This window comes from Diplotaxodon limnothrissa, linkage group LG11 (genome assembly GCF_057381915.1).
Source record: "Diplotaxodon limnothrissa isolate DT_005_m linkage group LG11, D_limnothrissa_male_GT1.1, whole genome shotgun sequence".
Classification (NCBI taxonomy): Eukaryota; Metazoa; Chordata; class Actinopteri; order Cichliformes; family Cichlidae; genus Diplotaxodon; species Diplotaxodon limnothrissa.
The window spans coordinates 18,130,769-18,153,147 of NC_140606.1; the positions used below are offsets into that span (position 1 = coordinate 18,130,769).

The following is a 22,379-nucleotide window of genomic DNA, read 5'->3' on the forward strand; positions in this document are numbered from 1 at the left end:
GTGCGGAAACACAACAGCGGGGAGCACGAGCACAGACGTCGGAGGGAAGCACGCACACGGGGTTCAAGGGAGCAACGGGGAGTTATTGTGTTTACAGTTTTTCACTGTGAATAAAGAGCACTGTTTGCATCGCAGAGTCTGCGTTTTGGGTCCTCCTTTCCCCACATCCCCACGGTCTGCCAGCCAGACCGTGACAGCTCTAGCTAAATGATTTTGGCTGGTCCAAATAAACACACGTCAATCATCATGTTTACATTATGTCAAACCAGGAGTCAAAACATTTATTCTGGAAGAGTCTTCTTTATTCACACTGATTAAAGCTATGTGGGGTTTTTTGGTGCTTTTTAGCTTGTCAAATTAGGTGCTTAACCTTTTTTTTTTTTTTTTTTTTTTACATGTAAACACTTCTGCACAACGTGCATATGGAAACATACTTTTGCACCTTTGTTCCAGAATGTAATTATGTCCTGGGCCTAGCTAGGTGTAACCTGGCTGCAGCAGGGTGACCTTTCAATTTACAACATGTGGCATATTTTTGGGGAATATTTGTATCCCTAAGAAACCCAGCAAACTTGGCTTAATTGATGGATGAACCCACCTCATGCAAGATACGTTTGGAAGTTGTTTTCTTTGATGTCACCTACGCCATCCACTGTTTTGGTTAATCGCGACGCAGCTCCGATGGATGCTGCACTTTATTTTTAGGATCGGAGAATGAGGAGGGAAGAAGGCAGTGCCTTGGAAAACGTGGGTGGGCGCATGGTCTCTCTCTCGCTCTCCCTCTCGCTCTCTCCTGTATATAGTAAAGGCTCTTTGATGGAGACTCCATCATACCGCAGTTCGCTTTTACGCAGAGAAGATGAGCTCACGGATAGCCAAATCCAAACCGGCGATGAAACTGATGGTGGTGAGTAGCCAAAGTGTTTGCAGCTCCGCTCCTTGGATATGCTCAGCAGTAGAGCAGCACTTTATTCTGAAGGAATGACTTTTTCATCTCTTCTTTTTCCTTCGTTTTTGTGTGTGTGTGTGTGTGTGTGTGTGTGTGTGTGTGTGTGTTTTTTTTTTTATATATAAAATTACTGATCCTTAGTTGGATTTTGCGATACATAGATTTCAGAAATGCGAATAAATCTGGAGATCTTTGGCATAATTTGAATACAGTGACTTGCATGTATTGTCGTTAAGGGCTAGATAAGGAAAAGCTAAATATTTGCCAACCACATGTTCCCTCTGTGCAGCACGCCTCTGTTCAGGTACTTTAATGATCCCCCATTAATGAGAGGGGCCAGTCTTTAGGCTGTGCGCCACAATCGAAGCGTACCCCTAAATATTGTTCGGTCCTGGTATTTGATGCTGCTATATCGGGCTTTAATAGATGCATTAATATGTGAGCATATAGTTGCTTTTCAGACTCGGCTGCCATTCTCCATATCAGACACAGATGACAATCTAGTTTGTGTATCTGCTGCATGAGTTTGCATATCATTTTATGGTGTGTTGTATCTAGTTTATACTAATAGCAGAAAGTCAGATATATTAGTAGTACGTTTTAGAGCTATGTTAGGATTTTTTTTTTTTTAAAGAGCTATTCAAGTAAATTGTCCGGTGTTGTTTATGCTGGGGATTTGTTTGCTTTTGGTAATGAATGGAGCTCATGTTTTATTCACTGCTCTGTTCAGCCTCTACATCTTCAAACACGATCTATAGTTTTCTCAGATAAATTAAAGTTGACTCTGGGTAGTATTTCATTGCTTTTAATACCGCATGATTAAAATGAATGAAATGTTATCCTCCAAAAGCAGAGTGGCACGGTGAATTCCCAGCAGATGGTACAGTGTGTCTGACTTTACACCAATTTGCTCCTTTTTTTTTTTTTTTTATGTTGTTTCCATTGGTGTGTTTTGCATGCCGTCCTGTGTCGGGGCCTTTTCTGGTTTTGCATATGTTCATGTATGCTCAAGATGGGTATCAGTCCAGAAACAGATAAAACTCTGTAGCTCCAAAACACTGATCTAATATCCTTTTGGCCTTGTGTGAGAGTGCAGGAAAAAGAGAGATTTTTTTTTTTTGCCAAGCACGGTCAGTCAGGAAGATGCGTGTTGTTTGTGCGTAATTCAGCGAACACGGCTGTGAAATAGTAGTTTATATGACCATATAATGTGATACTCAGTACAGTTTAGTTCCTCTAACTCAGTGTAGCCTGTCCTAAAATAGGCAAATATTCTGCTCTTTTGTTTATGCATCGTTCAGTTAGTCGGCCAGTACATCAGTCATTTGGTGAGTAAGACGGGCAACTTTCTGGCAACTGTTTACTCAGTCAGTCTTGACTGGCAACATCCAGCCAACATCTCCATCTCCTCTGAATCCACCACATGATATGCTTGTTTGTCTGCCTGTCAGCCAGGCTTGGTTGCAGTCTGTCTGAAAAACAATTCTGTGGTAAATGGAAACTGCAATTTTGGATCTTAAATACACCTCCAGCACCTGTGTGCTGTTCCTGTTGCTCTGCATACTCCTCACACATGTGCTTGTGTTGGCTCCAGAAAAATCTGTTTGGGTCATTGCCCAGCATGATGCCAGTGGAATAGTTCATCCTGTCAACCTGCTTTTATGAAGGCACATGTTTCAATATGTAAACAGTCATTTTCTTTGAAAGGGCAAAAATAACGCACCACTGTCAGAGCAGCAGGTAGTCAGTCAGTTGTTGTTGTCAGTGTGTCAACATGACTGTTAACCAGCATGGTTGGATAATCCTACCTCTAATCCTCATGCATGGACATGCTTTCTCCCCCTTTGTTATTATCCATGATCTACTATCTGTGTTCTCTTTATCTTTACGCCGCCTCCACGTTACGCTCTGCTTGTGGCCGTTGGCATTAGCAACAGCAACTTCCTCAAAACTAGCCGCAGGTTCACACGCAGGCTGAAGAAGCTACAGAAAGCTCACTTGGCCAAACACTGGAGAAAGGGTGAGGAATGGCGGGAAAAGACAGAGTCGGGTAGGAAGGTATCACAGCAACATGTTTTAAACAAACAAGCACAAATGTTTATTCAGAAAGCAACAATTGCCTCTAAAGGTTACTTCCATACACCTAACTTCCCGTTTCCATCAACAGTAGGTATTGATAGCAGAAGTTTGTGTGTGGGAGCCTGGGGTGGCTAGGGAGGGGCGAGTGGGATGGAGCAATTAATGGATACAAAGAGGAGAAAGAGAGCCTGCTGTTTATCTCTTACTACTGTATGAATCATTCTAAAAACAGCATGACTGATATGATGCAAATTTCTGTAGTAAAATGGCCTGTATTTATATAGCGCTTTACTAGTCCCTAAGGATCCCAAAGCGCTTTACATATCCAGTCATCCACCCATTCACACACACATTCACACACTGGTGATGGCAAGCTACATTGTAGCCACAGCCACCCTGGGGCGCACTGACAGGATTATCTGACATTAGATGTGTAACAACACGAGAACAGTTTGATTTATTTGGTTTGGTTTCAGCAAGCAGAGAAATAAAAACAACCACAAACGTTTAAATTAGTAAAACAGTCCAGATAATCACAGTGACGCGTGATCACAGAAGCAGAAGAAGTAAAGCTTCGGCCCCTCAATATGATCACAGCATAAAACTACAGGATCTCCTCTTTGTATCCAAATGTTGTGCTGGTGTAGCAATTCAGAAAAGTGATCAGATTTGGTCTTAAATAGCTCAGTTATTGCAGAGTTTTAACTAAAGAACTATAAAGCACTTTCTCAAATAACAGCTCCATCACTTGGACAGTTTGCATGTTTGTGTGTTTATCCAACGGCCCAAATATTTTCTGTTTAACATTTTTACAATAAAGAGAAAAACCCAGCAAAAATCACAAAGAAAGGCACCTTCAGACTGAGAAAGATTTTTGCACGGCAGCACGTTTTTTGGGTTAGAGCGCCTTGACACAAAATCCACAATAAACATTAGCTCTCGTGCATAAACGACTCAGTAATTTAGGTTAATCTGTAAAATGTTCTAGCAGCCAGTTAGAGATTAGAAGTTTCTCCAGCGTGAGAACATGGTGTGAGCGCACCGAGCAGAGACTGCTTGATGTGGTGTGGCATCGTGTGTCGCATAAGTGAAAAAAGACATTGACCTGCGCACACACCCACGGAGGCACACATGCACGCGCAGGCACGCGCACACACGCGCACACACGCACACACACGCACAGGCTGGAATCCCCCCTCAGACCACCTGCGCTCTGCAGTTAACTGAATCCATGTGCCTGGTGGATAAGCTGGTGCAACGTGGTTTGATCCCTTTGTGCCACAGCTCTTCTCCTCATGCCATGAATTTAAAGCCGACCTCAAGCAAACCGAGCACGGAGTCTGTTTTTTTGCGCTGCATTTCAGCATAGTCCAAACTCTATCTTTCCACGAGCAACACAAAGTATTGTGTTTCTGTTTCATAATGCAGTTGTGAATTACTAAATTGCATTAAAATTTCCCAAGCTCTTTTTATAAAAACATTTGAATCATTTTATCCTGTAGTTTAACCTTTCGGAACACATCAACACAAATGAAATGCATTCGGTTAGCGATAGGACACTGATATTTTGCCTTTTCGTACTAGCTGACCTGTTTGACCTGACCTCTTCACAAACAAATTCAGTCAGAGGGGACGTAAAAAAGGCCCCAATAAACTGCTTTATGTCAGCGCAATAGATTTGCACATAGTTCCAGTCAAAGTATGTCATCATAGTGATAGATCAGTGACAGATAAACAAAACGAAAAGTGTGTGCCTCTGCTCGCTTAATCTCAGAGCCAGTAAATAGCTCACTGGATTGGGTATCACTTGTGTTGAATGTTGTGGGTAGCTAGCACAAGTGAGACGCTTTTGAGACGCTATTGATCCAATATAACCATGTCTGTCACCACCTTCTACAGCATGGAACCCACTCCCGCTGTTTGTTTTGTCTTTATTAAAGAGAAAACATCTCTTAAAGCAGCACATGTTCTCTGTTAAAGCATTGGTAGAAACTTCTCCTCATAAACACGAAGCTTTTTGCTCAGCTCAGTTCAAACGGGATTCGCTGGCACAGGTTATATAAGCAAACTATATCTGATGAAGCGGGTTTATCCAGTATAAATATAGACTGTTTTATTCAAACTTTTTAGTTTAATCCACAGAAATGTGGGAACTTTTTGAGCCTCCTTTTCCAGCAAGCCGTTTTCCAGCGTCGCTTGCAATTATTTACATGTAGCAGCTGCTCTGCCTTGCTCAAGGGCTTTTGCACAGGAATGCTAGAAAATTATCACCATCTCCGTACCTTCACCCTTGATTTTCTCCTCTGAGCTGGCTGAGCTCCAAATAGGATATGTCCCTTGCTAAGCACTCCTCTGATGATGCTAACATTATAATTATGGCTGTCAGTGGCCCCTAGCTGCTGTGTAATTTAGATTTCCCGTGGTCGTCCATGATGTCGTCAGATGGCAGCTTCTAAGGAGACAGACGGGTGAAAAGTTCAGTATCTTTCGTAGCTCTTGATAGATGGAGTCACATGCTCCACAGGACGTCCATCCCAGTGAGTTAATTTTTAAAAAGTTGACATTTTCTCTTCTTCAGTAGCAGAAAGCTACCGTGCTGGGTGGTTGGGATAATTTAGTGCTGCCCATCAGAAAGTGACCAGAAAGCAGGAAGGGCCTTAAATAATGTCTAGAACCTTCTCTGAAAAACATGCAGTCAGATGATCTGAGAGATAACATCTGTATATGCAATAATCTTTCAATATGGAGTCAAACATCTGTTGAACAACACTACTTGTTGTCAAACACTTGTTATACTTTATGAGGGCTGGCCTTGAGTTTTACTTTGTTTTTGTTTTTTTAAAGTCTGCTACATCTGTTTCTCAGGCCTCTGGTTCATTCACTTTGAAGATGACGAAAGCATATGTGCACCGAACACTGCACAACCGAGGCATTTCTCAGACCCAACCTAAAAAGCATCATTGTACTCATTCATTTTTATTACCTTTTATACATTTCCTGTCACTGCTTTGTGCTCGCATGTCACAGATTTAGGCAAATCAAACTTGTTTCACAAAAAGTACTAAAGGCAGGACAACAAGGACAGATTGGCTGACAATAAAAAAAATGAACTTTGATAGATTAAAATCAACAAAAGGTGCATGAGAGTCCAACAAAACTAGGTACAAGCACTAGACATCAAAACCTAAACTGAAACAAGATGAAAGGCATGATAGGGATACAGAGGGGAAAGACAGGATTATACAGTGTACATGCAAAGAGCACTAAATGAGAGAACGCAGGTGGAACTAGTAGGGAGGTGGAAATCGGTTACAAAGGTGGTAAAATAAAGGCAAAGACAGCAACTACAAAAAAGATACAGAATGAAGCAGATTGCTAAAATAAAGCAGGACATGACTTTAACTGTGACGCAGAAAGCACATATAGACAGACAGAGGGAGGGACAAGCATGCACATGGCAAGCTATTGTGCCATTTGACGGATTTCTAAAACAAAAGGGGCAAACGTTTATCAAGGGCTCTGACCGAGGGTTGGACTGTCCTGCCAGTAAACCACACCTGGATGATCCAGGTGATCCTCTGTTAGTCACTCAGCATACTCCACTCTCCTGTTTCTAAATCAATTGGATTTGGTCTCTGGGCTTAATGGAGTGTATATACACATTTCTTAATTTAAGGAGTAAGACTATGATTATGGGTTTGAATCTTGCTGGGGCCACCCAGACTACAAACAAAGTCATGCTACCGCTCAGCAAGTCGCTGATGAAAGCCTTCCACTGAACATTCGGTGGAAGAGGTCGATAGGTTTTGCCGGGAAAAGCACTGCGCTCTCCAGGCTGTTTGATGTTAGGTTTCTATTATGGTGTGCGAAACCCATTCATCTATTTTTTGCCGTCTTCCTCGGTGATGACCATTGGAAAGGGAAACAGAATAAGATGACGCAAATAACAAAACACGTATATGCAGGGTGCACGTAAAGTAGTAGTGTGGACGTAAACGCAGTGACGCTTAGGAAAAACACGTCATTTGTAGTCATTTGTAGAACGGGCAGTTTGTTCAGTAACATGTGGCAGGACAGGGAAGTCGCAGCTGTACTGCACACTGTTTCTCCCAAACTCACACCCACTCATAAACACGCGTAGATTTCTGGTGAAAAGACCTTTTTTCTTTTTATTCTTCAATATTGATTAAAGGATACAGAGGCAGTCATCATGTAACACACACACACACATTCTGGTTTTCCAGCCATTCTTTAGTTGCATGTTCATTTGCACAAAGTCGACTGTTTTTTGTGGCTCCGAGTTCTAAGGTGAATGGGATAAGTACAAATGCATGCACGCAGGAAGGAGATCAGTGGTGTGCTGCGGGTAATCTGTAGAACAGAGTGGGTGACTGTTTTGTATTCTGGTGGTGAATGGGGAAAGCCCAGTAACCTCCAACAGTACTCTTTATGAACAGCAGCCTGGAGACCACAGAGCGCGCAAACCAGCTCTGAGGAAGATGGTAATTGGACATGAACATCGACTAACACGCACACACCCATATACACTCACACGCGCACGCATTCCTGCATGCTCGCACCCCTGCACACACATGCATGGGAGTTTTTTTTTAGTTGTTTGTCATACAAATTCATTTATTTTTGAAGATGCACACATGATATGAAGCAAGAAACCACATGCAAACACACACTCACAGACAATACAAGACGGTCTATTGTTGGTTAGTCGTCCAAGCAGTGAGGATGTATCCGGGCCAACGGGAAAGTCCAAAGAACCAATGGCTAAGGGCCTTTGAGTGGAAGAAGCCTAATGTGTGACAGCTGGTCTGCATGTGCCCTCGACCAGCTAGATTGGCTCCATGTTAAACATGCTCACTAACTGATATCTCATATTTTAGAAATGAACCAAGCGTTTCAGTTTTTGCCTAGGCGATGATACATGGGCTTGTTTTTGTCATTAGTTACACAGGCTTGTCAGAGCCTCGCTGAAAACCACCCACTTTACAGAGTATCCATAACGATGGGCTGGTTTTGGGTGGCTGAGGAGAGTGTGGGTGTGGTGTGGATCTTAATCTGGGACAGTATTAAAGTGCGATAGATCACCTCTGAATCACATCAGATGCTTTTCAGCTGCAAAGCAGCCGAGCTTACGGGGCTGCTGGCATGGGTAGGGAACTGCTAGTGAGGGCAGAGAACACAAGGCTGCACAACTAATGCCTGTAATCCTGTGTCATGCACTTCTTTTATTTCAATGTGTAGAAAATTTTGGCATGACTGAAACATCTGAATTCATTTAAAAAGCTTTGGATTAAAGTCAAACAGATGAGAAATGATGCCAGAAGGCCAATAAAATCATTTTGATCCCTTTTATTAATCCTAAAAGTTGAGATCAACAAAAAGCATTTACTGAAAATAATGACGAGTTGAGGCAAAACAAAAAGGGACGTTACTGCCCCAAAAGTTTAAAATACACTTGTGTTATTCCTGAGAATTTGTCCCTATAGAGTAATCAATTTATCAATTTCAGGGAAACTAGTCTATTCTGATTCTCTGAACTGCACTCTGAAGAGCAGCAGAAAGAACAGGACCTTATGTCCACCAGGAGCTTTACTGCTCTGACCTTACAGTCAACTCGTTCTTACTGGAATCTTTGGGTTGGCGAGTGCTCCAAAATATAAAAATATTTGATTCTTTTGCCAAAGTGAAGCTGTTCACGAGACGGGTTTCATTAGAGATTTTGTCACTGCTGTTGAGTCAGTTCCTGAAGCGACTTACTTTCTTTCTCTTGCAGCTTTTGACAGCTTCTCTCTCCTGGGCCTTTCAGCAGCAAGCTGAACAACCAACGTACCAGCACCGTGACCCCGCGACATCCGCGTTCCTCACGTGTAACCAGTGCCCACCTGGCACAGCGGTGAAACGACACTGCACTGCCGACATGCCCACAGAGTGCCAGCCCTGTCCTGACAGGCATTTCGCCGAGAACTGGCACTGGGGGGAGAAATGCCAGTACTGCACCTCGGTACGTATGAGGCCATCAACCTAACATTCAGTTCTAGTTTTTCTTCTTAATAGAAACTAGGGCTACATGTTTCATGAGGCCGATAATGGTTCCTTTGTTGTGTGTTCAGACCGTAACTGACTGGTTTTTGTGACAATTACTGGATTTTGTAGTAAAAAAAGATCAATGTATCGTCTCATACCTAAAAGAATTTCCCAGAGCTGAAATCAAAGTATGGTCAGGAATTATGCACATACCTTTAGTTTTTTGTCTTCCAGCTTTTTTCAGTGGTGCTTTTATGTGGCTTTGCTGGTGTCTTTTCCCAAGATGCATGACCTTACTGTTTATTTATGTTTTGGTGCTGCATTTGTCTTTTTTTTAAGCCAGTATTTCCACTTCAGTTTTTGTTACTAAAAATGAAAGTCCCAGTTTGCTCATTGTGGTAGAATGATCTTCCCCCAGAGTTTTGATGTTTCTCCTCCGCAACTCCAGATAAATTACGCAATCACCACTTTTTCATGATAATCCTTGTATTGTTAACATGTCTGCTTTGTGATGCTTTTAAATTTCAGTTTTCGTCTTCCCAACAGACTAATATGATATTTGAGACAAGTTGCAGAGCGGAAGCATGATGTTCTTTATGACCTGCGTTGCTGTGAACTGCTGTGTTGTTTATAGCAACACATGCAAATAAACTTTTACCTACATTTTCTGTGCGTGTGCAGCTTTACAGCTTCACATGTGTGACCTCTCTGTGTTCCCGTTTAGGTGTGTAAGGAGAGACAGCTAGTGAAGCAGCAGTGCAACAGCACTCATGATCAGCTGTGCGAATGTGCTCCAGGTTTCCACCTAGTGATAGAGTTCTGTATCGCACACAAGGCCTGTTCACCTGGATATGGAGTGGCAGCTTTAGGTAAGAGTAACATCCACATTAAGAATATTATTCAGACTGAGCAGTTTCTATAGGAATTGTTTGAAAAACGAAAACAGCTGGTTTGGGCAGCACAAAATGCTTTGATTTTTTTTTTTAACTGAAAATGATGATCAGAAATTCTGCAAAAGGCAGTTAAGAATTAATAAAATCATAAATAGATAATGATTTTTAATCAAATTGCTACTGAGGCCCATTTTCAGCAGCTGTTGTTCCGGTGCAACATTTTGCAAATTTATTGTTTTACAAAAAAAATCAAGAGTACCGTTCCTTTCACAAACCACCGTTTCCTGAAGCTGCCAGTCAAGGACCTGGGAGGCATTCTGCACTGACGCCTCCTGCTTTCTTTTTTTGTGGTTAACTCAGGCTACTTCTGTTAAGGCAGCGGTCTGTGAAGATATTTCTGTGGTCCTGCAAGTAGCCAAATTCACTGCTTGATTAGGGAGAGAAACTGTTTCCAGCTGTACAAAAGGCCACTCAAGTGGAAAAATGGGCCTCTGCAGATGTTATGTATATTAAAAGCAATCAATAATTTATGATTAAGGGTAATCATTTACAACATTTCTGACTATTTCCATATCATATCAAATAAAACAAATGTGTTTTTCCTCCTAAAGAAAGGAGATTCCAGGGTGACGTCAAACCTTTGTGTAAATTGGACTTAAATGAGTAGATTGCTACCAGAAGCAGGAGTGTAAATATAAGGCTCGCGGGCCAGATTTGCCCCAACAAAGACTGCAGTCCAGCCCACTGGAAATCTTTAGAAAGTGTAAAAAGGAGATACATTTTTAATTTCAATTGTATTTTTTAATACATTTTACAGCTTTTCCTGCCGATAAAGCGCTCCCCCAGAGGCACCAAAAGTAATGAAATAACAGATAAACAATTCAATGACAGAAACAATTCATTTTTTTATGATCTACTATAGAATTTTTTCACAGTAAAATAAATAAATAAATAAATAAAATAGGCATTTTTTTAATGAACAAAAACTTTCTGTGGCGACAAGCTGCCAGAACCTTTTTATTTCTTACAGTGTAGGCAGTAGGAAATACATGTAAATAAACAGTTTCTTTCATTTACTGCAGGATTCCTTTATCAGGGGGAAACACTCCGTTATACTTTTTAAAAATAAATAATCAGATTTTATATTATTATATTATTTCACATATCAAATGCATAGTTAAACTGATAGGAAAGGGCTTTCAATGGTCCAGCCCATTTAAAATCTAAGTGGGCTGCATGAAGCCCACCGTGTACAATGGAATTTGACTTTGCTGACATCAGGTGTCTGTAATAGCGCAAGAGTAAATTCAGTCTGCATGTAGACTAGACAGTTGTAGTGGTTTATCTTAGTGAGTAAACATGAGAAAAGTGCAGTATGTGTGCTCAAAGGGACACTCAGTCTGCGTGTCACTGTAACAAGTATCTTTTCTTTGATCTTCTTTTGATCTCACCAATTTCCCGGGCGGGTTACACTGGACTGGCCTGTCAGGAACTTTGATAAAGCAGAGAGATGCGTCAGTTACATTTTCACATTCAGATATGTTCTTAATTATATTACCAGACACCAGGTTTTTCTTCCTCTTCTTCCGAATATGTGAACCAAACCCATTCCTGATGAGCATCTCCCTTTTCACAGAAAAAAACCTTTTTAAAGTGTTTCTTAGAAATGTCCTACTTCTCTGTTTGTGTCTCTTCCTCACAGAGGTATTTTCACCATCTCCTGCTCTGTGTTTCCTGGCAGTGAGAGGCTATCAGGGTTTTTGATGTAGCTGTTAAAACATGCAAAGCATGCTTTGTTGTACTTGTGAACTAGAGCGCTAGATGTGTGAAACGGGCAGTTAAGTTGTAGCTAAGAACAATCTTAACAACTTTATTGCTACATATGCACGATTAAGCTGAGTAACTGGCGCATAAATGCATTTGTCCATGTTGAGAAAAAACAAAATAACTTGATAACTTGTTTCTGAGTCAACAGGAGAACTTGAAAAGTTAGTCTTGACATCATAAAGTGTCTGTGCAAATAAAACAGTCACGTATGTCCTGAAGGTGTGAAATACGTAACTATAGCCTTTCTCCACAAAATGTATCTAATACAGAACTTGGCGTTCTGTATTAGATACATGCTGTATATCAGTGTTCTAACACTGATATACAGCATGTCTGACCTGACTCAGTCTCTTCCACTTTAGTCTGTGTTGTTAGTGATATGAAGTCCTTTGAATGGTCAGCAAGACTAGTTATAGAAATGCCTGTCCATTCCAGAGTTCATCAAACCGTGAAAACAAACTGTCTACTGGCATCACTCAGAAAATTCAGGTTACTTTGTGTCATTCAGTGTGCGCCAAATGAACCACAGCAAATGTATATATCATTATAATAGCTATAACTCATTTCCTTTGATTCCAGGCCTTCAAAGCTAGCCATGTAGCTTTATCTGTGACTTTTTTTTTTATCACATCCTGTAGTGTTGAAAGGTTTTTATGTAAATCAGAGAAGCTAAATCAGAGTGTTATGAATCTTCTATGTCTACAACCCTCAGATAAATTATTATTTGCACAGTATTGTTGTCTTCGGTTTTAAAAGTAAGCAACAGATGATAATGTGACATTTTGAAAGAGTGAAAGCACTTTCTCATTTGTTCCTTTTGTACCTGATAATACAAATTGTAAAGCATAAAGAGGAAACTTGAGCGATGAGTCATCAACTTATTTCGCCCTTCCTGTGCTTCCTCTTAGAAATAATGTGATGCAACAGTTTCTAGTATCTCCGGCAGTTTCAACTTAGTCAGTGTGATGTCTCAGACCTTACAAAGACTTAAAATTACGCTGTAGTTTCTGTGTATATGTACTGTATATGCGATGGTCCGTGCAGGTCTATTGGTTGGCATGAGGCTCCAAATGGACTTCTGCATAGTAGCAGTTTACTACAACTAACCCTGGACATGGTCATCAAAAATAAACTGCGGTATTTAAATGATGATCAGTTGTTACCAAGGGAGCCAGATTGTGCCAAGAAAATATCCCCACAACATAACAGCACCAACAACAATCTGAGCCACTGATACAAAGCAGGACGGATCCATGGATTCGTGATAGCCTCTGCTTCCTGCTCTTAGGTGAAAAGAGTGGCACCCAGTGTGGTCTTCTGCTGCGTAAGAGGTATGCAGAAGAGCATCAGATATGCCTCTTGCCTTCCTAAAAGCTCAAAGCCATTTGTTCAGTCTCCTCTGACCATTCTCTATAAACCCTAGAGATAGTTTTTTGTATACTTGGACCAGTCTGCCTGGCACCAACCGTTTAAAGCCATTGAAATCACCTTTCTTTCCCTTTCTGATGTTTAGTTTGAACTCTAGTTGCCATGTTATTTGCTGACCAGATATTTCTGTTAACAAGCAGTTAGACAAAGACCTGATAAAGTGGCTGGTGAGTTTTTAATGTTCTGCAGCTGCGTGAGTCCATGCAACTATCATTCATGCTTAAGAGGTATTGTGTCCATCAACACCTGATACAATAACCATGCGCCAATAACATAGTGGATATCCAATCTGATATTTTTTTCAGATTCCTTCCTTAGTGTGTCTGTAGGAACTGTTGGTGAGAAAGTCTGATTTTAAGCATACCAGTGCACTGAATCTGGTATTTGTACTGGAACCACAGCATAAACTAACACCAACCTTCTCATGACTTCATGTTAAACTTTGGACCAGAGTCCAGAAATCACAAGGATGAAACAACATTTTCCATCGATTGTGGTTATCATGTGACCCCTGCAATACTTTTTTCCATAAATTCCACTGACCTTAATCCACAATCAGCAGACATGAGACAGCAATTTAGGGGATCTCCCCCCCCCACTGAAGCTGAAAAACTTATTATGTAATGCCTCGAGCTGTGGTTAAACCACAGGATGCTGGGTCAGTCTTCTGACAACACAAGCCTTTTATGACTCCGTCCTTTCCCCCTTGATCTCCTGATTGTTTGTTTCTGGTTAGAATTCTTTGTCATTCTCCGAATGGGATTTGCTATGTGGTTCATCTGTGTTTTTGGAATCCGATCGATATGGTAGACAGTACGGGGGGAGGGGGGAACAGCGTGCAAATCAAGTTTTCGTGAGTAATTTTTTTTTTTGCCTCTTCCATGTTTGTTTGATCATTATATTGTTAGGCAAACAAGTGTTAGATCATCAAAATTTCCAAAATACCCAAGATTTATTTTTGTTCAACATTTATTTAGTCAGGTGACGACTTCCTTGATTAAATAAATCAGCAGTAATTAACTTGGAAACCAGTTTTCTAGAGCAGACTGAACAAGCAGCATCGAAAGTTGCACACAAAACTACAACTACAACTACTAACAATAGTAGTAGTTAATATTATCACTATTATAAGCTGTCATTATAATAAAACTTTGATGAACAACAAATCAATGATTCATACAATGTGTTTCATCTATACATGTCTAGAGTCTTTAGTCAATAACTAGTAAACCTTGTATTACATAAACATTAACGATAATATGTGCACCATTAATCAGATCTAAAGCAATTTCTTTTAGCAAAGTGCTGACATGCATTCTTTAAATTTTTTTCCGCAGAGGAAATTCTGAGAAATTGACATTAAAGTCAGCAATAAAATATAACCGTCATACTACAGTTATAGGCTGTCACGTTGTCATCTGACAGAGTACATGCTTTGTCATGACTCGCAGAGGAAACGTTTTTGATTGTTTTTTATGCATATAAGGCGATGGTTTCCTATTTGACGATATGTTTTCAAGAAAGGACGCATTGTACCATGGTAGCGGGAAACTAATCAAAGGTTAAATCTGAAATAAGCATGGCTTGTCGTCCCACGCACTTTCACTTCAAGATCAAAATAAAATGAGGATGTGATTACTAGTTCCACTTCATGGACTGTCATGCGTGCTGATGGTCATATACCAGAAGTTGTGATGGTTTCCTGTAATGGTATTGTGGCAACTGTCAAATGAGATTATAAAAAAAAAGGTCACGTATCTAAATATAGTTTTAAAGTTGCAGCATATTATAGTAAATCAACTGTAAAATAAAGTTCTCAAAACATGCCTACGTATTACTATTAGAAGTGGCTTTGGCTGCAAAAAAATCAGCTGACAAATCACATTGCAGCTAAGTCACATGACATCATAGTAAGAGCATGTAAGATACAGAATGAGGGCGGTGTAGTGACTACGACTGATATGAGTCATTCTCTGAAACACGCTCTCAGTATGATGAGCTTTCACATGTCTCTGCGGTTCTTAGAATCACATCTGCTTCTTTTTGCACTAAATGGTGAAAATGGCTGAGTTTCAGTTAAAGCTCTAGATGAGAAAAAAAATCTGTGGTTAGGTGCTTTCTCACATGCTCAGAAGCGTCACTTCTATCAGTTTTCATTTGCAAAACTTATCTCTGTAAATCTCTTCCAGGTACGCCAGTGAGTGACACAGTGTGTGAACTTTGCCCTGATGGTCATTTCTCCCCGGGTGGCTCCTCCACCAAGCCGTGCCAGCCTCACACGAACTGCTCAGAATTGGGCCTCAAGACACTGAGATGGGGCACGTCCACTGCAGACAGCCAGTGTGGCACTCCGGACAAGAAGGCAACGCTGGAGTGCTCTCATCATCACACTTTGTGCCAGACTGGTGAGAACATACGTGCTGTCATGTTGGGCATGGCGCTGCAGAAAAAGATCATATGGAACGTTTTAGGACTAATCCTGGAATTTGGGTTGATCATTAGCGCAGTGTTTATCCAACACACACACATAAACGCGCGCGCACGCACACACACATGCACCAGTGTTGTTGAGTTAACCTCAGCTGTCAACAACTTAAAAATCAACTTGAAGTGAATTATTTCAAACATGTGGTCATTTTCACTCCTAAAGGCAGGGGATTTCCTCGGTCAGGTTCGCTGTCCAGATTCCAATCTTTTGCAAATTCTTGCGTGCCTTAAAACCAACACAGCAGTGAAAACCAAAGGGTTGAACGCTGGATGTTTATGGCATTGTTGTCAAAAAGACCCATGATGGATCAATTACCCCCTTTAACTGTCACATCCCCAAACACAATAACAGAGGAAACTGAGTCAAAGGAGACGCAAGGCACGCTGGTTGCTCTTTGTTACTCAGACTTTGACTGTGACAGATGCTGAAGGATAATTTGAGATGAGAAGCCGCAAGTATGACACTAAATTCCCAGACCGTGAGAAACCACAGACACTGGAGAACACACACATGCAGATGTACAGACCCTGGCGCACTCATATGCAACACTTAGACGAAAACACACAAAGCTGTGGTCCCTCTGGGAGGGTGATGCTCTCCTCAAACATTCATTCACAAATTGCCTTCCTGGTAACTACACCACCGCAGAGTGCCTGCTTCAAATCCTGGAACAGCTTAGCAGTGTTTCTGAGCAAAAAATGTAAAATTGAAAGCAGTTGGGATTCCCAAAGTCGGTATTAAGCCACCAGGAAGTCACTGTTAGTTGTGGTGCGAGCCGCAATTACATCACTCATAAATTACTGAAATGATCAACATGAAACATGAAATTTGGTGTAATTTCACATCATCTTTAATAAAAAGGATGTGAAATTGCACATTATATGAAGTGTGTCCGGTTGGGAGTGTCCTCAGCGAAAGCAGGAAGAAGAATGTTCGCTTGGCTGCCTTAAAAAATGTAGAGCAACAGGCTCGGCTACAGTTTGGCTCGGCTAGTAGGAGTGATCCCAATGAGTAACAGAAAGAAAAGACAGCTGTGGTTCTCTCGTGGTCAAATTACAAGGCAACACTCTAAACATAGGCAAAACACATGCAAACACAAAAAATATGCAGAAGTAAACTGATGAAGTATTGAAATGTTAAAATCCGTTATATCTAATTTTAAACTGCCTTCAATTAGGAACAAAAAAAAAGAAATTAAAGTTACTTTATGTTGTTATCCCAGATTCCCAGATTGACGTTATTAAGGTGGAGACTATGGAGTCTTTACTGTTGATTTTATGGTTGAAGAGTTGCAGTGACACAGATGAATAAGCAAAACATAGTGAAACTGTTACGTCAGTAAACATAGTGTGTAATGTCAGTTACACAGCGATGTCTATTTAAAGTGTGCAAACATGCGGTAACGTGCCACCACAAACTGTCGTGGAATCGCTCCACAAATGTGCAATTGGGACTTAGGTGGGAACCTCTAAGGTTAGTTTGGCATTATCTACAGATACCGATTTAAACAAGGGGTGAAAAATAAAAGATCTAAAAGACATAAATATGTTTAACATAGCTGATCGCACTAAGATGTCAAGCATTGTACTAAAAGCTGGGCCATGTTTGGGCAGGTGTCACTCTACCAGCCCGCTTGTCATACTGGAATACATACAGCCAATGGTTTGGAATTTACTAAAGTTGTTTTATTACTTGTGAACATTTACTCATTTGTAACAGGTTGTTACAAATGTTACATATGTTACATATGTTACATATGTTAATTCCTTCTGGTTTAAGCAAATGGATATCAAGCATCACTATCCAGAACTTTTGTGCATGTGTGTGTTTTCAAGCCCACTTTGCTTCTCTTTCCAGATGTGACTCTTTGTGAAGAGGCGGTTTTCCAGTCGCTAGCCTCGCTGCGACTTTCCTCGGTGCCCCTGGAACGACTGTTGGACAGTCTTCCTGGGAAGAGGGTGGATCGCAAGAGCCTGGAGAGGCTGAAGAAGACCTGCTCTCCCCAGCAGCAGGTTCTCCACCTTCTGCGACTGTGGAGAGAGCAGAACAAAGACCAGGACAAGCTGTATGGCTTCATACAAGGTATAAAATAAGATTTACAAGAATGCTGCACCAGCACAAACTGGGTTTTTGTTTAGAAAAAAAAAAGGAAAAAAGACTCAGAGATTTTAGAGACTGACCTAGTTGCACATATGTTGCTGTGAGTTTCTTTCTCAAGGTGCAAAATACAGGGAGGAGAATATTTAAATCAAGCGCACAAACTGACCACACATATGAGCAGCGTCTGAGTGTTGTGCTCACATGCTATTTTGCCCTGTTTAACATATCTGTTTGCTATTTTAATTTTTGCATTGGTGTACTAATGTAAACATACTTTATTTGAAGGTGTGAACCACTGTGAGAGGAAGGTCTCCCGCTGCAGCAGTCTAAAAAACCTGACGCTCGACGACCTCATGAAGGTAACGAACAGCTTGCCGGGAGTGAAAGTTAAGGAGGCGGATGTCCAGGCCGTGGTCTCTTCTTGCCTCCCCAGGCAGTACATTCTGCATCTTCTTCACCTCTGGAAAAAAGCAAACCACAACCTGGACCTACCAAATGCTCTGTCTCACAGTCTCAGGGTCCTGCGCAACCAACAGGCACCACGTTATCTGCTCAAAGGCCTGAAGAAGATCAGCCGCATCATTGGAACCACCTCGGCACAAAAGATGTTTCAGAAGATGTTTGTCAGTATGCTTCAGGATGGATCGTGTTTTAAAGCCCATAAGCCATTAAATGAATAAGCAGTACACAGGTACAAATAGAAATAGATACAACCTAAAGCATAAATAAACACTATTTCACTGACAAAAAAGGGAACACTAAAAAGATACACAATGAGCAGGGAGGTGCATTTTTTTTGTAATAGTGAGAGGGCTTTATAATATCAAAGCTATGCATATACTGCCTAAAAATGGGTTTTCCTAACTTTAACATGGAAGGAAAGATGGAAAAATAAATTTGTCTTTCCTTCTCTGATTTTTTTCTGACCTAAACGAGGCACTAATAACTTCATCCTCAGTCCACGGTAACCGTCCGCAAGGAAGAATCTGACAAAAAAAAGAGGTGTTCACACATCTGTGTACTGAATACGGATGTAAAATAAAAGGTTTTTGAAAAAAAAAAAGATTTTTTAGAACTTCATGACTGGAGTCTGTGAAAAATAAAAAAAAAATGTTATTTAAGATGTAAATATTAATACTATTTTATAGAAAATGGTCCGGCAGATGTTGTTATTGTTGCTTTCTCGCTGTTTGAGAGGAAGGATTTGGTTTCATAATGAAATATTTTTTCTCATTTGTTGGTGTGTTTGTTCTGGACTGCTGACAAGCAAAGCTCATCGTTATTATTTTGTAGTTGTTACTTGTATGAATGTACAAAGGAGTGCAATTGTTTTCTATTTAAAAAAAAGTAATTTTTACTTTCTGAACATGTAAAGGCTTATGTTTATTACTTCTTAGAAATACTGGATTCCAAATGCTGCAAGTTAATGAAGTGATATTTGTTTTATATTTTTGTTGTATCGCGTTTTTACTATAAGTGTATGATCTTTGTTGTATATGTGCCTGACTGGTCCTTTTTAAGCTTGTTTAAGTTGTGAACATTGATAACAAATGATCTGACTAAATTCAGTGTGTAAAGATGTATTGTTTCATTATAAATATGCAATGAACAGACAGACGATTTTAGTCTTGTGATTTCATAGCAGTGTTAAATTTTGGAGAAACCCCCCCCCCAAAAAACATTGTTTTCTGGTAAATCAACTATATTGTATGCTTTTAGTTTTAAAATCCTCCAAGGGTGCCTTCCCTGAGATGGAAGGGGACTGAATGGCTGACTGGATCAAACAATCTGTACTTCTGATCTCTTGACTGAGAAGAATTTGGTCTTCCCCAGCTTAGCGATCAAGGCGTACAGTGAGTTTCCTGACAGAGCCACTTTGATGTGAGTCACCTACATTAGATCAGCTTTTCCAAGATGTCAGTGTAGCTTCTATTTACACCAAAGTGCACATGAAGCCTGCCAGGATTAGAAACAGAGGCACTGCAGTTACATTTGGATATAGGCCTTGATGATTTCTCTAAGTATGAAAGTGCAGCTGACGTTTCATGGTGGGTCAAATGTCTGAAGTTAAAGGATCACGGTGCATGTAATGTGTACTATAATCATAACTTGATGCTGATTTCATGTATATCTCACAGGCAGTATCATTTTTCTGTAGCGGTGAGGACTTAAGAACTCAGTGATTGAATGGCATAGAAGTGAAGAGTGCAAAAACCTTTTATGGCCAGGATACATTCTGAATTACGCACAGAGGATGTGTCACATTTCAGATCATCTGGTTTTGAAACCCATATTTCACATGAGCGAGTGCCAGTTTTCAGCATGTGACTGAAAGGTTGACCTGATTTTGAGTCGACACACCTACGCAATCTTCTAAACCTTGTGTACCTCGTGTAAATTCCGCAAAGCCAGCACGATACATAACATCTTAAAAGGACTCACAATAAGTGCTACTCAACTAAAAAAAAAGTCATATGGCCACATCGGAAGAGCTGAAAAAAGATATGAAAATCAGCACATTTAAATATGGTATCATTTGCATTTTTTAGACTACACAGCGTTTTTAAACTGTGGATTCTGGCATGTTTGCAATAATAATTTAAAGAACAAAATTAGGACCATGAATCGTGCAATACAAAGTCAGTTAGAACCTAAGAAATAAAGGGCATTTGATAAATGTAGGTCGTACTTGTGGGCACAAAGCATTTCCTGCACCGACAAAGCAGTAAATGTGACATTTTATTGCAGGCTGTAAAGTGTGCACATGATAGACTCATCATGCCTATTAGTTGTCGATGCAAGCTAAGAAAACCACTCTAAAGCAGCGGTCTCCAACCCCCGGGCCACGGACCGGTACGTGAGTCGTTTGGTACCGGGCCGTGAGAGTTGAGGCTCGGGTGTGAAATGTACAGTTATCGGGGACTTTATTGGTTTTTAGCATTATTTTGTTATCGTTTTTATCGTTAACTCGGTTTTCCTGGGTCTTCTCACGTGTGTTATGAATAAATCTTATTTTTTTCTGTACCGGTACTAGCCTGTCTGTGAAAATATTGTCAGGCATAAACCGGGCCATGGCGCAAAAAAGGTTGGGGACCGCTGCTCTAAAGGATAATTTTGAACCCTTTTCCCTCAAACTCCTTATCAGCCCATCCCAAAATAAACAGCACACTTGAGGATTGAGTGAAAAACTCAAGTTTCATTTGTTTTACAGCATCACACAGGAAACAAGAAACACTGCATTAATGGATCCTTGGTCGTTAGGAGCTTAAGGGAGATGCTGTAAGTTAGTCACACCAAACCAGCTGGTTCCTAAACCGTCAGCACTTTAAATGTTGGAGATTCGGGAGGATCAAATAGGGAGGAGACACGTTGTCCTTCCTCCTGCTGCTGATTTTAATATCCTAGATCTTATTTCCAGTTATTCCCAGTGAAAATTCCTGCCCCTATTTAAAATTCAGAATTCAGGCCTTTCTGAGTCAGAGTGGATACAGACCTCAGCAGGATCGCCATCAATGCAAGACGATGATCATTATGAGACGAAGGAAAAAAACACCATCTACTGTATCGAGGTATTACTATTACAGAATCGTATAATTAGTTGCCTATAAGTATAGTTATACTAGATTACAACTGTAGTATGTGAGCTACACTTATCAGCAGGTACTGTTCGTCTCCACAGCTTTCTGTACTAGTGCCATTCCTGCTCTATGGTGAGATCTGCTGCATCAGGGTGGAGGACTCTGATCCCATCTATGAGCACCAAGACCCATTAACCACAGAAACACTCACAGGCTCCGCGTGTCCAATTACTGCATCATCACTGTGTACAGAGAGTGCGAGCCATGCAGAAGTGCCCAATACCTGTGGAACTACCTGCTCTGCGTGTGTGTCACCTGTGAGAGTCTAAAAGGTGTGTGTAGGTGTGTTTTTAGTTTGTGGATTCAAATTTTGTTGGAACTTTCCCAGGTGAGACTTCCGTGACATTCCTCTCAGGATTCTTCAGCGTGCACAGGATGCCTGCTGGGAGGACTTTTATTGCCAGGTGAGCCTGCTCCTTACTTACTTACCCATTACTACGGAGCCCCGCAAGGGACATAGGAGAAAAAAAAATGCGGGATCTCGCAAAAGTTGAATTCCAACAATGGCGGCAGCTACTTAGTTGTAATATTACTCTTTCTGGGTCACAAAATAAACTTTTAAGATATTTTGAGGCGTGAATGTAGCTGTGTAAACGTCAAATAGCTGCTCGGTTTACAAGACATCACATATTTGCAAAAGTGCTCCGACGTTTTCGGAGATGTCTGACACCCACCATTTCGAAGCTAACGGGAGGTCGAGACCTACTACAGCCAGGAGGAACACCACTCTCCCGGCACATCATGCCTCGACCTCCCGGTCGGCTTCGAGCTGGCGGCCTCCGAAGAATGCGTCTAAAACTTTTGCGAGATCCCGAGTTTGTTTTGCGAGATCTCGCAAAAGTCCATCTTAATTTTTTTTTCTCCCGTGTCCCTTGAGGGGCTCCGTACCTTACACTCCTTCACCTCTTAATTGATAAAAAAGGAATAATATTATG

General features: G+C 40.9%; 1 protein-coding gene across 1 annotated transcript; it reads left to right on the plus strand.

The window, feature by feature from the left end:
* The first annotated feature begins 849 nt into the window (after positions 1–849).
* LOC146622563 (tumor necrosis factor receptor superfamily member 11B-like) lies at positions 850–18,610 on the plus strand. The gene is made up of 6 exons (XM_085365235.1): positions 850–907; positions 8,820–9,047; positions 9,795–9,939; positions 15,408–15,623; positions 17,564–17,788; positions 18,092–18,610. The coding sequence occupies exons 1-6, from the start codon at positions 860–862 to the stop codon at positions 18,484–18,486; spliced, it is 1,257 nt and encodes a 418-aa protein (XP_085221361.1). The 5' UTR covers positions 850–859; the 3' UTR covers positions 18,487–18,610.
* Positions 18,611–22,379: the final 3,769 nt, after the last annotated feature.